At 46.4% G+C, this 16970-nt stretch overlaps 1 protein-coding gene across 2 annotated transcripts in view; it reads right to left on the bottom strand.

Annotated features, from left to right (window-relative positions):
• Positions 1–16970, bottom strand: part of LOC142583123 (uncharacterized) — a 120061-nt gene that overhangs the window by 19384 nt on the left and 83707 nt on the right. For both annotated transcript variants that reach the window (XM_075693454.1, XM_075693453.1), the window contains exons 5-8: positions 13081–13284; positions 3289–5302; positions 1005–1169; positions 379–449 (exon numbers count right to left, since the gene is read on the bottom strand). In XM_075693454.1, coding sequence (XP_075549569.1) covers positions 379–449; positions 1005–1169; positions 3289–5302; positions 13081–13284 — 2454 coding nt within the window. The remainder of the gene's footprint in view (positions 1–378; positions 450–1004; positions 1170–3288; positions 5303–13080; positions 13285–16970) is intronic.

Here is a 16970-nt window from a genome sequence, read left to right as displayed (position 1 = left end):
ACTATAATGAAGTTAAAGCAGAACCAAAGTTAGTTAATAAACAGTGCTCGAACTGTTACCACTTACTGATTGTGCTGACACGTAACATTGCCGGCCTTTCCGTTCTCTGCATGTTTTGCAGTGATCAAGACTGTGTAGTGACCTATGCTGCACATAACACTGTCTGATCCATGCCCCAATCATGCTTGCTGAAACTATAACTTAAAAAGATTCTCAGAAAATTTTGAATTGCAAGGTAACTGATACTGCTCATCATCTTGCACAGCAGGATATTGTAATGATTTTTAAAGAATCTTGCAGAATTGTGGCCCGCATTCACAATGACCAGTCACAAACTATCAAGACAAAATAAGAAAGAAATTACGTGATGGCTCTCACCTGGGATTCTTTTTCTGTGTTGTAGCAGTCGAGGACTTGTCTTATAGACCTCACTGTGTTGTCCAAAAGACCTGCAACGCAAGTAGGCCCAAATGCCAGAATTGTACAGAAAGTACACAGACCGTGAAAAGCAAGGTATGTCACTTGCTCAACAACATAAAGCCACAAAAAGTATAAGGAAAGAGAAGAGCTGGACAGGCACTTGACCTGCAAAAGTACTGTGTACTACTTGTTAGAGACACTCTTCCAAATTTTTTGAGCTACTTTACTCATCCTGTTGCACACAACAGCCCAGCTTAGAAGTATGGTGTGCACAGCCTCAGTGAGCTATCCTTCATTTTTTTTTAGCTGTAGAAAAGCTGCAGATACGCAAAATAATTTGATATATAATGCAAAGTGTGGCAGTGAAGTTACCTAACTTCCCCAAGCTGCTGGCACAGATACCATTAGCTTCTTTAGAAGAGTTTAAGGAAATGCTTAGTTTTAATCTTATTAGCGTCTGCTCCATCCACTTGTGCAATATTGCATTCACGTCGCATTATGAGTGTTCAAATTTTAGAAAGGCATCCTGCACCAATAATGAATAAGTACCACTGCTCAACAAGTTTTCAGCTGCTGCCCCTTACCCTTTTTCTGCTCAACGAGCTCTCGCTGGCTTCTGGACAAGGGTGACATACCCCACGATGGGGAGAGGCCTTTGGGTGACAGGGCAAACTCGTGTGGAGCATGCTGGTCGTCCTGGCTACCACCAAACAATAGCGTCATTTTCCTTGACGGCCGTTCCAACGAACCTGCATTGCGAAAGCAAGAGCCACCTCAATGTCTCGCAACAGGCACACCTGTCCCTAGAAACATGGGCCCAAGGAAGCACACATTAGCATGCAGCATAGGTTACGCAGTCCACGTGTTCCCGTGATGATTTTCACCATGCAAGAGCACAGCTTACTCTGTCCTACGTCTAACACAGTAAGATTCTAATGTATCAAACTTCCCTGTATACAGAATACAGAACACAAGGCCAAAACAGCAGGTGTTGTCACGTTTTCTCCACTACTGGTATACTGTGTGCATACAATTCCCAACCGCATGAGAAATGTCAACCACGCGCGTGTTTATTCTAGTGTAGAAAGACATCAACGGGGGTGACAGATTAGGCCAAATAGGCTTAGCCACTTCACCGACTACTTAAGCAAAGAAGCAGATGTGCGGACATCATTGCGCTTACATGGAAGACGAAGTCACCAACCTGGGTGACAGTAGGCGATTACTGAGATGATAATGAGGCCACTTGTGCATCCGCTTTGGTTATCAAGTGCAGCATTGGTGACTGTGAAGTGCTGTGCATGATTAGTGGGATAGAGATCATTACGGTATTCCTGGGCTTCACGAGACTCAGAGGTGGACGCATCTGCATGCATGGCTGACAGTGTTTCTGGCTCGGTGTCAAGCTAATTATCGTTGCATAGTGCCAAGAGCACACTTGGCCATATACATACTTCGAGGCATCCAGCCCCGGTTCTCAAGAAAGTGGAACAACCTCAGAAAATGATTGCTTGTTTCAGTGAACCAAGGGTCATGGGGCGTACCAAGTAATCCGTACCAAGTACCAAGTAATCCTGCTACATGGAAAATACAAGTAACATGCTTGTGCTGCACAATTTGGCCTCCCTTTACTGGGCGTTTTTCTTCTTTTTGGGTAATTCGAAATTCTGCTTAACCTGACTTCTTGCGGTATAGCGGACTTCGAATTAACGAGGTTTCGCTGCATTTGCCCAGATTCTAACATGTCCTGGAATTGAATATGCACGCCCCATTTTATGGAGTCCAAGTAGAATATTATGATGAAAATTGGAGTGCGCAAATAAAAAGGAAATCAACCATGCACCCGATTTCTTGGTGAGAAGCACCTATCGCACCTCTAATTCTAACAATAAGAATATGAAACTGGGGAACTTTACCTTCACACAATAAAGCTTTATTTACTTAATGTCTATCGTCATACCTCCCTAACAGCACTTTACCGCTGTCTATGAGGAAACACAAGATGTCGACCTCCATGCGATCCATAGTATGTTTTATATTTCGCATTTATCAAACAACTCCGCAAAAATCACAAATCTGATGGCAGCCCACACCTAGACTAACCATTTCACTAGTTTGTCATGCGACATACAATCAGGTATCTGGAACATCAAGAACAAGTCAGGCGATTTGTTGCAGCTAGCTTAACATGTAAATAACTTATTTAAATTTGCTTTCATAATTGGACTGAAAGCAGTGCATAGCTGTCGTTATGCTATGTGCAAACTCATTCTGTCACCATCCAATGCCGCCACGTTGTGACGGCAATGGCCTTTGACACTGGCCAGGCTCGCTCTGATGGTAGGCTATTGCAAACAAGGTTTGTGTTTCGTATCGGATTGCACCACCCAGGCAATTTTCGAACAAATTTACTCGAAAAAGAAAGAACGGGACAAGCCAGTGTCAGGTGAATACCGTAATAATTCATTGTAATACTACTTTCCTTTAAAATATTCCTGACCAGGTCAAAAACAGCCGTTTTCAATGGGAGATTACATATGCTTGATGCATTAACTGTACCCTAACTGCAGCCAAGATGAGCGCTGCCACTACTGGAGTCCCCAATGCGGTCACCATTGGGTTTCATGCAGGTGCTTGATGACCAGCCAAGTTCGAATTATCCTCTGAAGACTAATTTCAGGATTGAAATAATGAAACTTTGGTCCCACAGAATTGTATAAGCACCGAGCAGGGACCTTTGGTCAGGTCCAAATTGAATAAAATATTGAATTACATGGGGTCGAATAACCAGAAGGGTACTATACTATACGTGCAATTTGAAAAAGACACACATCAAGAGTTTCGTCAAAGAGCATCAAGAGCACTGACCATAGTTCGTCGTAGGACTTGAGCCACATGTGCACTTGCAGAAGGCTCCTCGCATGGACCGTGTGTCATTCGTGTGAACGTTCAGGTCCTCGCTGAAGCTCACCGCCTTCTTGGCTCGACACGATGAGCAGGTAGCTGCCAGAGGTGCAGAGCGCCTTGCGTTCCGGCCTCCGGCACGCCGCCATGATCCCTCCGAGTTGGTCCGGGAGAGGGGCAACGAGGTGTCACGCTGCAAGCCTCCACTGCAGGCCAGGTTTGGACAGGGTGGAAGCAGGCCATCCAGGTCAGGGAGGCCCTTTAGGAGCCGCCGATAGTCCTGCAGCGAGTGGCGCCGGTTAGGGAACTCGATTGAGCCGCCCGTGCCCGTGGACATCCTGTCGGCGTCTGCGACGAGGGTGTCACACTGGCTCCTTGGCCGGCTGTTGGCCTCATCTGAAAGTTTGCGCAGGATCCCCCGCTGTTGCTGAGAGTCTGGCACAGGATTTGAGGAAGGAGCCGCATGGCGGATGTGGGACACCATGGCTTTAACTTCGGCGGGCAGCAGCACGCTTAGAGAGTCCCAGTCTTGAATGTGACTCAGGTTGCGCCGGGAGAGGTCCTCGAAGTCGTTGCACGACTTGGGTCGCCGCCAGTGCGGTTCGCTGCTGTGTGTTCGCCTGTGCACGGGCGACTCATTGGGTGGCACTTGTGCAGACGCCACAGCCCCATCGGTGGCTGCTTCCGACACACCAGGCTGTGGCATCTTGTGCTGCGTGGGACGTAGAACCAGATCAGGCTTGTCTTCGGCGGCGGCCAGCTCCTTCAGAAAACTAAGATCTGGAAGGGAGTAATTTGGGTAGCAGACATAAATAGATCGCTTTGGCTCCACCTCCTGCTTCAAGCCAGCTTCTTGGGGGCGCAATGTCAAGTTGAAGCTTCGCTGTCCTGACAGGGCCGACGTATCGTCTACTGTGTACAGCCAGTTTGAGTTCTCTGCCACAGCACCCTCCACGCTGGTCTGAATGCCACGGTCCCGAATGTGCACCGGCACTTGAGTGCTCGAGTGCCTCATTCGAGCTATTGCTGTAGGCGGCTGTTTTCTCCTGTTTCCACCGGCACTCAGGAGGAATGTTTGCCGGTGGATCTGGTCCACAGAGTTCTGTCGGCTCACATAGCCACTTGAGAGGAGACTCGAAGAGCGTGCGTTTCGACCTTCCTCTCCGCTTCCACTACTGTCAGACACCTTCCTCATAGAACTGGATCCTGAGCCGTCATTGCAGTTGAAGCGCTTGGTCTGCGTGCTGCGGCTGGACTGCCGATCATCTGACTCAGCGGCCATGGCATTGCTGTTCTTGTTGCATTTTAAGAAGACATTGTTTATCCTCTCCTTTCCCAGGGGACCACCGAGCAAAGCACCACCTTTGGCGCAACGCAATGAAGAATTCACGTCGTTGTTACGCCGCTCAATGACGCCCGCATTGTCGGAAGATGTGCCTCCGCCACTGCTCAGCAGGTCGCGGCTGTCCTTCATTGTTTCATCTCCGCTTGACTCGAACGGTTCCTCTTCCTCGTGGATCGGGCTCCTTGCATTGGCAGGCTTCATGCGTGCCTGTGCCGCTTCCACAAGGCTATCCTCGAAGCACTGCGACGTCTCCTCCTCGCTCTCAGACGTGGCCATCCTCAGCCGTTCATTGTCGTTGGCAGCCGTCGGTTCCACATTGTTGTTATTGGCCTCCCTGCCCACGAGGTTTGTGCTGGCCCGCAGCACTTTCCGCACCAGCGGCTCCACCGGCTTTGGCGGCGGCGGCGGGTCTTCACTGCTGTCGCTTTTGGAATCCATAGACCCGCTGGAGTCCTCGCTGGATGACTGCAGTTGGTAGGCGGTGGCACCATCTCGGGGCGTGGTCACAGAATCCGAGTTCTCGGAATGGCTGCTGGAGAGAGAACCTCCACTGCCAGCTTTGCTTCGCATAAAGAGGCGCAGCAGGGACACGGACCGGGCGTCAGGTGGATCAACTGCACCATGCGTGGACGCCTGTCAAGAAAGAAGAAAAAGCCCCTCATTTTAATGTTCATGGCACACCAAACAAAACATCCCTGGACTCTCGACAAATGAAGTGAGAACACTGCTTGAATGCTTATCATTCGCAGCCCCTCAAACTAAATTACTTTTTCATTCCACTCCACAAGCCTAAAATAGAAATAAAGCCTGCAGGCAAGAGTGACAAAAGCACCATACTCAGTTTCATACTTAGCAGGCAAGACTGCGAAAGCTACTGAAGCAGTGCAATTGTGGAAGTCTCACTTGGCATGTTTCCCAGTGAAGCTGCTTGTGATCTGCAATGTTTTCCAGAGAATAGCTACTTCCTATATAGCAGCTAAATCTTTTGTACATAAGGTTACGTTGAGTCAAGTAATATTTGTGCATCTACGTGCTAAGTAGCGAGGAACCAAGACCTCGAGGAGCACAATGCACGAGACTGACGTAGTGGCCGCGTCGCGGTAAAAGCGTTTCCTCCCTTCATGGAGGGAGCCTAACAGACTCTGCAGGCATTTTCACTAAAGTTGTTCTCTCTCTCTCTCTCTCTACGTGCTTCCACTATGCAACAAGTTATAGTTTGGTCTGAGCACAAACGGTGCGCGCTATGGCCGCTGGTCACAGAAACGTGCCACTCAGGTCGTTTGGCAGTGCACAGGTTCAGATCTGTGACGCCCTACATGTAGCACCGTATTTACTCGAATTAAAGCACACTCTTTTTCCGACAAAATGGGTCCAAAAATTGCACGTGTGTTAGAATCGAGTACGACCCTAAATCTGCGTTACCATAGTGCCATCGGCATTCAAAAAATGGCCACCTCATATGGGCTTCTAGCCTAGCTGCCGTGGCTTCCTCCATGTGCATACCTCCATGTTGTACGTGTAACCAGGCGCTGGTATAACCTAATCTACCGCCTGTCTTCCCATTTATTCAGTCAGCATGGAAGCGCCGACTGCAAAGACACGCCGAGTCCACCATGATGCCGCATTTAACAGGAAAGTTATCATGTGTGCGGAGACGGACGGAAATCTGGCCGCATCACAGGCGTTCGGAGTTCCCGAAACTTGCGTGCAGAACTGGCGCAAACAGAAGGAGAATATTTTCATCACCAAAGGAACAGGAAAGGGTTTCAGTGGACCAAAGCAGGGCCGCTTCGCCGAAATAGAAGAGCTGCTCGCGGAATACGTGCAAGAGCAGTGATCGTCACAACGGCCTGTGACGACCGATTTGCTCAAAGTAGGGACGATGCAGTTAGCCCTACAGAAAGGGCTAATGCAGAGTGGCTTCAAAGTGAACAGGTGCTTGCTATCAAATTTTATGGAAAGAAAAGGCTTTTCTCTTCGAAGGCGGACAGGGATATGCCAAAAATTGCCCGAAGAATACGAAGAGAAATTGCACAGTTTCCAGTGGTACATGTTGAAGTTGCGCCATAGAAACGGCTACCACTTCGGACAGATTGGAAATGCCAATCAGACACCGCTCTACTTTGACATGCCTGCCACCACAACCATTGAAAAAAAGGGGGCGAAGCAAGTGCATGTTTTGTTTTCCGGCCACGAAAAGACTAGAGTCACCGCAATGCTTTGTTGCACTGTGGATGGGCACAAGCTGCAGCCATATCTTATCTTCAGACGGAAGACACTCTCGAAAGGTATTGTGTTTCCGAGTGGCGTGATTGTGCACACAAATGAAAAAAATTGGCAGAGGCTTAGCTTGGCTAAGCCTAGTGGATTGCGAAAGCGATCTTCTGTTCAGGTTGTAGAGTTCCATATTGCTCATCGAACGTGTAGATGCAGTCTCGTCGCCATTTAAAGCATCCATAAGGCTTGCTGTCGAACGATCAGGTGTCACCAAAGTCGCTTCAGCATTGAGAGCATGCATGATACTTGTAGATGCACCCAGATCAAGAGATGTTGAACGCATTCGCCTGGCTGCATAATATGCACGCCGTTTAGCTAAGCGTTGTTCCAGCTCTTCATCCGTTTCTTCCGCACGCTGCCACTTCTTAGTTGCAGCACACCGTTGCAGCTTCACCTTATACACATCATCCGACATACCGTGGTGGATTCGCTGAGACGACTGCGACGAGCCGAGTTGGGGGGCCGCTTTTCCACAGCTGGCATGACGTCATGTAGAGCGAGCGCCTCCCCCACGGCAGCGGCGCGTGGAGGATTCGCTGGGACAATCGCAACGAGCCGAGTTGGGGGGGCCGCTTTTCCACAGCTGGCATGACGTCACGTACAGCGAGCACCCCTTGCAGCAGTGGCGCGCAGCTGCAGCAAGGAGGATTCGCTGGGACGATTGCAACGAGCCGAGTTGGGGACCCGCTTTTCCACAGCTGGTATGATGTCACACATAGGTCACGCTAAAGGTCAATGGTGGATTCTCCGGGCGACGGCCAAGATCGGAAACCTCGAGCAGTATTGCTTTCGCAATAAAAAAGGTTGGATGACTACAGACTTAGTCGCTGACTGGATTGATAACATTTGGCAGAAGAGACCCAGTGGCAGTTTGGGTCTGCATGGGATGCTTGTGCTCGATGTATTCACCTTTAAGAAGTGCGGGATTTTGAATGCCATGGATGACATCGAGGATGAAATGCTTTGGTCTGTTGATAGCGATAAGTTGTGTGATAGTGACGACAAGCGATATCTATTACCCCACGCGACTTGTACCGGTACAGTGAAAATCTTGGCGACAAAGTACGCTGCTTCCATTTGTGTTTTTATTCATTGCAACTTTAGTGTACTGGGAATAAATCTGTTTTTTCCAAATGAGGGAAAATAGTATTTCTATATGAAAGCACGAGGTGCGTATTAAATTCTTTTTTTTTGGTCATGAAAAACGGGTGTTCGTTACAATCGAGGTTTTCATCTTTTTTATTTTTTGGTCACGGAAAATGGGTGCACGTTAGAATCGAGTAAATATGGTACTTATATTTTGCAACATTAGAGTACATGCTACATCAAATTACATGAAACACACACCTATTTCTTCCTTTCACACGAGGCACATTACTTTGAGGTCCCAAATGTGAGCAGTAGCCCCGTTTACATGAATGTGACAGTGGCGCATCGCATTTCCAAGCGCATTAGTGAAAGGTGATGCGACGCCGTTTACATGTAGCGCATCAACTCTCGCGAGAACGTAGCGCCACATGGTGTCGTATAGAGGAAGTGCAGCCGACTTTCAGTGTAACTGGTTTCCGGTAGTGGGCCGAGTGCACGTTGGTGGCTGAGCACCGAGAAATAGTTTCGCATAGAGCACACTGCGGCGAGTGAAGTTGCCGTGGAGGATGCCCTTTTGCTTCTGCTTCGGGCGTTACTGTTTCGCAGCTTCACCGGCGTGGCAGTCCCGCAGCTAATCCATTCCCATAGTTCCTAATGCGACGATCCTGCGTTTACATGCTCTGCGAGAGTCGACTCTCGCCCGTAAATCTACCCTCGCCTGGCGTATTAATGCGATGCACCTTCCTAGTGCATTACCGGTTTAAATTTATGCGATGCACTAGAAATGCCATGCAATGCGACACTGTCACATTCCTGTAAACGGGGCTAGTGAGAGAAGTGAGCCGTCATATCATTGCCTGCTATGTGTGAAACTGAGTACAGTCTGAAAATCAATAGGTACACTTTCTGGTACAATAGGTACATGTGAGGTGAGGTGTAAATATGGCCACATCAAGAAGCCAAATCGGGGTGTGTGAATACCAATAGTAGGTTTCAAATCAAATCATGAAAAAGAGAGCAGGCTATCAAATCGAATATCAAGTATCAGGAAATTTATCACAACATTTAATGCTTAGAAATTTTGTACAAGAAAGGTGGTGCCACATGCTCCGGAGTCCTGAAGCATTCAATAAAAAGAATGTAGCAAGCTATCAGTAAATTGGGCAAATAATGTACATGTCAACCTCAATAACGGGGTTGACAGTATCAAATAAATAAATAAATACAAACCAAGATATACAGTATGGTCTACTCTTATTGAAGGGAACTCCAAGTTACAGTAGACTTCCGTTAATTTGACTCAGGCTAATTTGATTTTTCGGTAATTCGATCCTGGCCGAAAGTCCCGGCCATTGCCCACACATTTCTATTAGTCAAAACTTTCATTATTTCGATCCTAAAATTGGCCTTCGCCGTATAGTTCAAGCTTGACCCATCAGCACACATGTGCCTGACCCCTATGGTGACCCGCAATAGAGACCCGTTTAGTGGCAGCGTCTGTCTTTGCAGAGCTTAGGGGACAGTGAATGCATTGATGAGACGTCAAATCACGCGTCAAGAACATCTATTTTTGGCCTGTCCTAGGAAGATTTTCAAGCAGTAAAGGTAGCTCACAACGTCCCATTACGTTATTTGCCTGGTTCTAATGCCAGTTTTCTTTTCTTTTTTCACAGGAAAGTCAGCCTAAAATTGCTTGAGTGGTTCAACCGGACAAATTGCCAAAACAGCCTTTGCGGCATTTGCATGCTTTACTGCATAACAACCATCAATACCACACAACTGCATAACATTAAAGTATTGCAGCGAAGCTGACTTTGCCGACTGAAAAATCGTGCAGTGAAGCTGACTTTAGAAAAGCCGGTCATCATTGTGCAACTGATATTAGACCCTTGCACATTTCTCTAGATAAAAAATTTGGTGCGTATTCCACATTACTTTTCTACTCTGGACAATTAGAAAGCAAGCACACATTTAGTTCGGGGGCATGTTACACACGGGAAAATAGCGCCAAATGAGTCAGCAGTGTGTTTTGTGTTTTCTCCATCTTTAATTCAACCCACTGGATAAATACATCAATTTTGTTGGCCCCATCAGGGTCGAATTAACGGAAATCTACTGTAGTATGCCTGCATTCTAATATAGAAAGGTTTGCAAAACACATTTTTATGTATAGAATGTTTGCTCAACCGAATCAAGTGCTTTTTTCCCCTCTGAAGCTAAAGGATTATAGATGTCATGTTCTACTGGATGCCAATGAGGTTCTCAGTTTGTAGTGACCTGTGTTTTATGTCAATCTTTTAATGCATAGAAGGTTCTGCACTGATGTTTTCCTCCAAAATATCGAACAGCTTTCCCATCTTTACGACAGGTGAGTTATCGCGAGGTCAATCTACGCAACAGATGAAACTGTGGACTATGCATCATGTGACTCGGTCTCCATTCTGCACATAGCCATCATTGGCGCTCTGCCAGTCAACTGCATGAGGTCGGTGCCATTAGTAAAGGCGCCTTTTCATTGTCAGATTCGGTGTGATTTGCCACATCTCAGATTCCGAAATAGGTGGACTACAGCAAGCTCATGCGCCGCGGCAAACACGACATGCGGCACTGTGCGGGTGGGTCTCTATACCAAATATGCGGTTCATCAAATATCAAAGTCGATATTCGATTGGCAAATCAAATTTTCTGAATGGTCACAATTCAATTCGATTTGGAGATATTCGAATATTCGCAGGCCCCCACAAATGAGATTACATTCTTGCACTGTTGTGTGAACGACTGATAGGCAACTCTGGTTAAAAGCATCAACGAGACGAGTCAACACAGCTTGCACTGAGAGTGAACAGTGGTTCAATAGACACATCACAGAATTACTGCACAACATTACGATAATTGCTACCAGGTTTTTTTCTATTAAATGTAATGACAACTGTACAACTTGGACAGATTTAAATTAGTACACGACATTAAGAGAATTGCTACTGAAGCTCTTCGCCAGAATGCATGGCTACCGTATTTACACGATTGTAAGTCGACCCCTTTTTTAAAATTTGAGAGTCTGAAGTTGGGGGGTCGACTTACAATCGAAACCAAAACATGGCCGCGCCAAAAAAAGCGATACAAACAAGAGCTACAACGTAGTTACAATTTTATGTTAGCTCTATGGCCCTACCCATATCTTTTTGCTATCCCGCGTGTTTGTTCGCTTTTCGGAAGGGTTTTTCAACATTTTTGAAAGTCTTACAGTGCATGCAACACTAATGGGGGGGGGGGTGTCGATAGTTGATGGAAGCGCCGCTGTTCCCATTTGCGGCGGCACCCTCAGAACGGCGGCGCTTGCGGGGGGTATCGGTAGTTCATAGAAGAGCAGACGCAGCTCGCGGGTTTCTCTTTCTCTGTTTAAAGGCATTGGAATTGGTTTGACCAACTTTTTGACGCGTTCCACTTGACTGCCGGCTACGTGCTACTTCTATGCTTCCCCAGTCGTCATGAGTGCTGCAGGCCCACTAATTGTTCGGCACTCGTTCACAGCAGCGTTCAAGGGGGCTGCCATCCTTTACGCCGAAGAAACAAATCACTGCGCAGCGGGCCGCAATTTCGACGTTTCTAAATGGGTGGTGCGAGAGTGGCGACTGCAGCGAAGCGAAATTGTCACCCTGTGACGGCAAGTGACAAATTTCCCACGTGCCGAAGTCTGGACGCTTTCCGGAGCTGTAGGCTAAGCTTGCGGCGTACGTCGCTGAAATGCGTGATCGGTCCCTGCCATTGAAGTGCGACGTGGTCATGAAACAAGCCCGGACCTTCGCCTTAATTTAAAGGTTCTGCTCCGCCGTGAGTACAACGAGTGGTTGGCGGCAGAAGACTGCGAAATTACGCCAACCGGACCTGTCAAAAGAGCCTCCGTGATGGCTGCGTGTGGTTGGGTGCATTTGGCGTGGGCTGCTGTTCTGCAAGATGTCCTGGTGCGGTTGTTTGCCAAATTTGAAATTTCGCTGGACCACGACGCGCGGTGGGACCGCAGCAACGATGACGATGGCAGCACTAGTGAAGACGAGTAGTCGAGTGACTATGTCAGCTACTAATAAATTTTCGTTATCGAATGCGCCCTCGGGTATGCTCTATTTTTTTTTTTTTTTTCCGGTTAAGCGATATGGGGGGGTCGACTTACATTCGAGTCGACTTACAATCGTGTAAATACGGTAAATGTAGTGACATCCATGCAATGCACGAAGATGTCCTAAGACATAAAACCTCCTTGTGTCCAAGTAATCTTTAATGATGTAATGAGAAATCTTGCACACCCAGCACACACAATGGGGCTCGTCATTAAACATACGGTCAAGCAGATTATTTACTTCTCAGAAAGTACAATAGCGTGGATACACATCACACCATCACACAGCAATGCCTGTAATTGCAGTTCTAGCCTAGTGTAACACTTGATGCCCGGGATCCCCACCTACACAAGCACCAAGAACAACATGAGAGAATTTGTGGCAGGAAAATACCATCGCAACTGACTGCACCTGCCAACATGTCCACCCCCACCAGTGTCCTCAGCAAGTGGCTCACCCAACTCGGCCGGTGGATTTCATCCACAAAGAGAAATACACAGGGTCTACCGCTGCAGGCATAAAATTAAAGGGGCCCTGTAACATTTTCTTAGGGGAAACCATATTTGCTCTAGATCTATTTCGGTATGTTGAGAAGTAAGAGCAAAATGAATTATGACAACGCACAACCATAAGGTATTGGATGCAAAAACTTCAACATATCGTAATTTACTCGTGTAAGGTCCACACCATCCAAATTTCTATTTCAGTCAGCAGCACACCTACACAGCGTGAATCTGAAAGCTATATACCAGGCAAGTGGTAGGTTATACGAGTCCTTTGTTTGTAATGTAATTCATATACTATTCCTCAAATGTAAATAAAATATAAAAATAAGGCAATTCAATGACAGCATTTGTTTTCATGTTGTTCATCCGTGCCCCGTCGCGTGCTCTAACATTTAAGATCACGGCAATGCTTTTCCCATCCCACCTGCAGCGTGTAAAGCGGCAGGCAGCTGCCGGCCACGTCCATGCGTCCCGCCACGGCTGCCGACCGTCGAAGAAGGTTGGGGAGGCTCTGACTTTTCCCTGCATCCGAGTCCGGCTTGAGCCGGACACCCGACGACCTTAGCCTGTGCCAGGTGGTGAAGGACAGCTCGGACCGCGCCATGGACCCAGGACCACCGCTCGCCGGCTGCATACATCCAACACAAAACAGACACAAACATTGCAGTCACCCACAGAGATATCATCATGGCTTTTGTTCTAGGCGACAACAGCTCGACGCAACAAGAATTATGCTTGAAAAAAAAAAAGTTTTTTTAACCGTCTGATTACTAAGTTCTGGCGTGTAACTTCATGATACCACAGAAAGTGTAGGTGCATTTTCGTACTAGGAAGAGGCAAGAAGTCCTGAAGAGACACCTTTCTGAAACACTTACAACTTATACGTGCCCAAATATGCACTACCAACTAAAGCTCTTAAAGAAATTAATTGGCTCATACAGCCTGTGCAAGTAATGGCATTGCCAGCCACACAAGCTTTTACGGAAGTTACTTCAACTGCTAGCCTAAAAACAAAAACATCCTAGATGTTTTTGTTTTGTATGTCTGCTCCTAACCTGTTTTGAGACTAGTACTGCTCTGTTGAAGCATGACACGGCATCATTGCAATGCAGAGCATGTTTAAGAGCAGGTTTTTGCTTTGACGTGTGGCCTCCTATGCAAAACGAATTATTCCTCCACACATGACTTTACAGCTGTGTGAGTGATGAGAAGCCTTACTCAAAGGCAAAAGTTCACTTAACCCACAATTTGTACTTCTTAAACTTTCAGTATGGGTAATATGTGCTAAAATATGTTACTACTTTTCATTAACGGTGCATGACATTTAACACTATCCAAAAGAATGACATAGAACAAACACTATTTGGTCATTACCGTCCTCACTTCAACCATGTTTTTAGTCATGTGCCATTTTATTTGCTGCTCTCAGGCCTGGAATTGACACAAAATGTGCACAAGGACGACCTATTGTAGACATACTTTCAGCACTGAGAACACAACAAGACAGCAAACAGACAGGATTGGCACTGGGTAGAGGTGTAGAAATATTTGAAATAATAACAAATCAAATTGTGCCCTATTCAATTTGGTCATTAAATTGAATACTCGCTATTCATAAATGCAGATATATCTTGAATAGTTACTGAATATTTTAAAGTGTTAACTTAACACAAGAAAATATTAAACTTGAGCAAAAGTACGATAAATTTGTTCCCTGCAGGCATAGTAGTACAGTCGCCGACTGATTTTTCGGACTCCAAAAATGCGGACATGCTCGATTATTCGGTCTGCTTCGCGGCACCGCCATTCTCCCCATAGACCATAATGTATAACAACTGCCGAAAGTTCGGACACCTTGCAACCTCTCGTCTGATTTTTCTGACACTCCTTGAACCTACTCGATCGAGAGCACCACGCACCGACTCTGATCGGTGCATGGTTCAACTTGCTGAACGCCATTTTTGTTTTGAACGGAGCCTCCTTGTTGCCCCATGAAGTGGCGCTACTGCAAATCCCCGCTCGTCATCATCATTTCTGCCTGGTTCGATAGAGTGGCTACAGCAGTTCCGGTCTCAGCTTAGTAAGCAATGTCAAGACAATCCAGCAGCTGATTTGTTTCTTTCTTCGTGCACGATGCTGTGAGTAGGCCACGTTTTTCATTTGTGCGACTGGTGTCAGCGTGACAGCGTGCTGGTGTTTGCTTTGTGTGCTGTGTCGAGGTTGAGGTGATCCAATGGCATAAAGAAACATTGTGTCAAGTGTCTAATGACGCCGACAGTGCCCACGCAGATTGCGCTGGGGAATGCCGGCAAGCGGGTGCCGGGAGGCCTAGGATTTGTCGCCTTCCGATGTGCTTCCTACTGATGCCGAAAATGTTCTGCCGAGACTTGCGCAGTGGTTGCATTGCGATTCCGGACACTGTCTCATTTGACAGTTTCACAGGTGCTGACACTGCTGTACTGACATGAGCAGAACTTGACAACAGCCAGATCATTCGTCAGGCTTCTGCTGCACTGCCGGACGATGACTCCGAGTCGGAAGATGATGCACCACGTGCTACACTGCTGTCGCATGCGGAGCGCGTACAAGCAGTGACTGTGCTTTCAGCCGCCTATAGTGACCGTACAACCCTCTCCAAGATTCAGGCTTATCTGATTGCGCGTAAACGGAACAGCGTGCAACGGCGCATTTACAATTTCTTCAAGCCTACTGCCAAGCCCGAATAAGTGCGTGGAAATAAAGGATTTCTTTTTCTTTTTTTGCTTAATCTGCTTTTCCTGACACCTGTTTATTCGGACATTTCCGCAGTCCCCGTGAGGTCAGAATAAACGGTCGGTGACTGTATACGTATAAAACATAATGAAAGCTTACATAGTGGAGCGGGCTATGTCGCTCAGGAAGCTAGGCTTTAATGACTATAAAGCGATCGTTTGCACGCTCCGAGGAATCTTCTGTATGGAGTGTATGCAACCAAACTGCTGTGTTTGTTCCGAATGTTTCATTTGTGCTTTTAACAAAGAATGCTCCATAACATGCGATGTAACTAAAGAAATTTGCTGACATCATGAATACTAGGATGTGAACATTGTTTTATACTAATTACGAAAACAGCTGTTCATTATTTAAAAACTACTTGAGAAGTATCCAATATTCGGTTCGCTTCTGGCGCTATTCAATTTGTATTTAATTTGGTCTCAAAAATTTGCACACCCCTAGCACTGGGTCCTGTGGTCCTGTACTTTACAGGACATCCTGTCTGTTTTGTGCTGCTTTCTGTCTTTTAGAGGAACTGTCTACCAATTTAAAAAGACATCCTATTTTGTAGCGCTATAGAAAGCCTACCATTCGAAATGTCTAAACACACAGCCGTTTCTTAGGAAAGTGAGTAGACATTCTTAAAACATTTTTTCTATCTGCATAGTCCTTCTTTAAACTGTGTATGGATTCCAGCAACACTTAATACTGAACGCGACGGCAATGCAACACCGGTAAAAGCGAGAAAATGTAAGCGCATAGGGTTTCAGCAGAAATTGTTAATTTGTGTTAAACACCGACATTATGACCCTGATAGCCCTCCTCAGCACATAATTATTGTTTTTCTTTTTTTTCTTAGTCACATAATATCTCATGTGTTTCCTACAGACAAAGTCTGTGCAATGTGTGTTTTCAGTTGACACTGCCGCCGAAATCCAAGCCTTTTGTGCAACACTCTGGCAAGCATACTATGGTAAAGAATGCCTACACTGGTGTTGTGATGACAACGACATGCCTTAAAAGCGCAAAAACGTTTTGACAGCAACCCTGACACTACTACCACAATGTGAATTTCACTGATGCACGTCCCCCATGTCAACACTCTTTTTTAAAAACAGTGGCACCCTTTGGGGTGCATATTTGCCACACAACAATAATCGTCATCTGTCTTGTCCGCATTTCTTTTCTTTAACGCGGCGAGCCCGGTACTTTCCAGTAACGAACGGCATGCACGTTATCAGCATGACATAGCATTTCTGACAGGAAATTAACGAGCACAGCATTTTCAAGAAAGGGAATGCGGGCAGGACAGATGACGATTACTGTTGTGTGGCAAATATACGCTCCAAAGGATGTAAACTTTTCTTAGAGTGAACAGCGCACATATGAGGATTCGCTGATGCACCACTCTTTAATCTGCACCAAGGCAAGGCAGCGCTACTTTTCAACATGCGTTAATGAAAATTAGAAAGAAATTACTCTACAATGCAAACAAAAGTTAGCAGAAGCGCCTAAAATACAATTTTAAGCACTACGTCAATGTACTTAAGCAATATAACT

This window comes from Dermacentor variabilis, chromosome 5, assembly GCF_050947875.1.
Source record: "Dermacentor variabilis isolate Ectoservices chromosome 5, ASM5094787v1, whole genome shotgun sequence".
Classification (NCBI taxonomy): Eukaryota; Metazoa; Arthropoda; class Arachnida; order Ixodida; family Ixodidae; genus Dermacentor; species Dermacentor variabilis.
The sequence above is the reverse complement of the archived record's forward strand: the minus strand, read 5'-3'. Positions and strand labels throughout refer to the sequence as shown.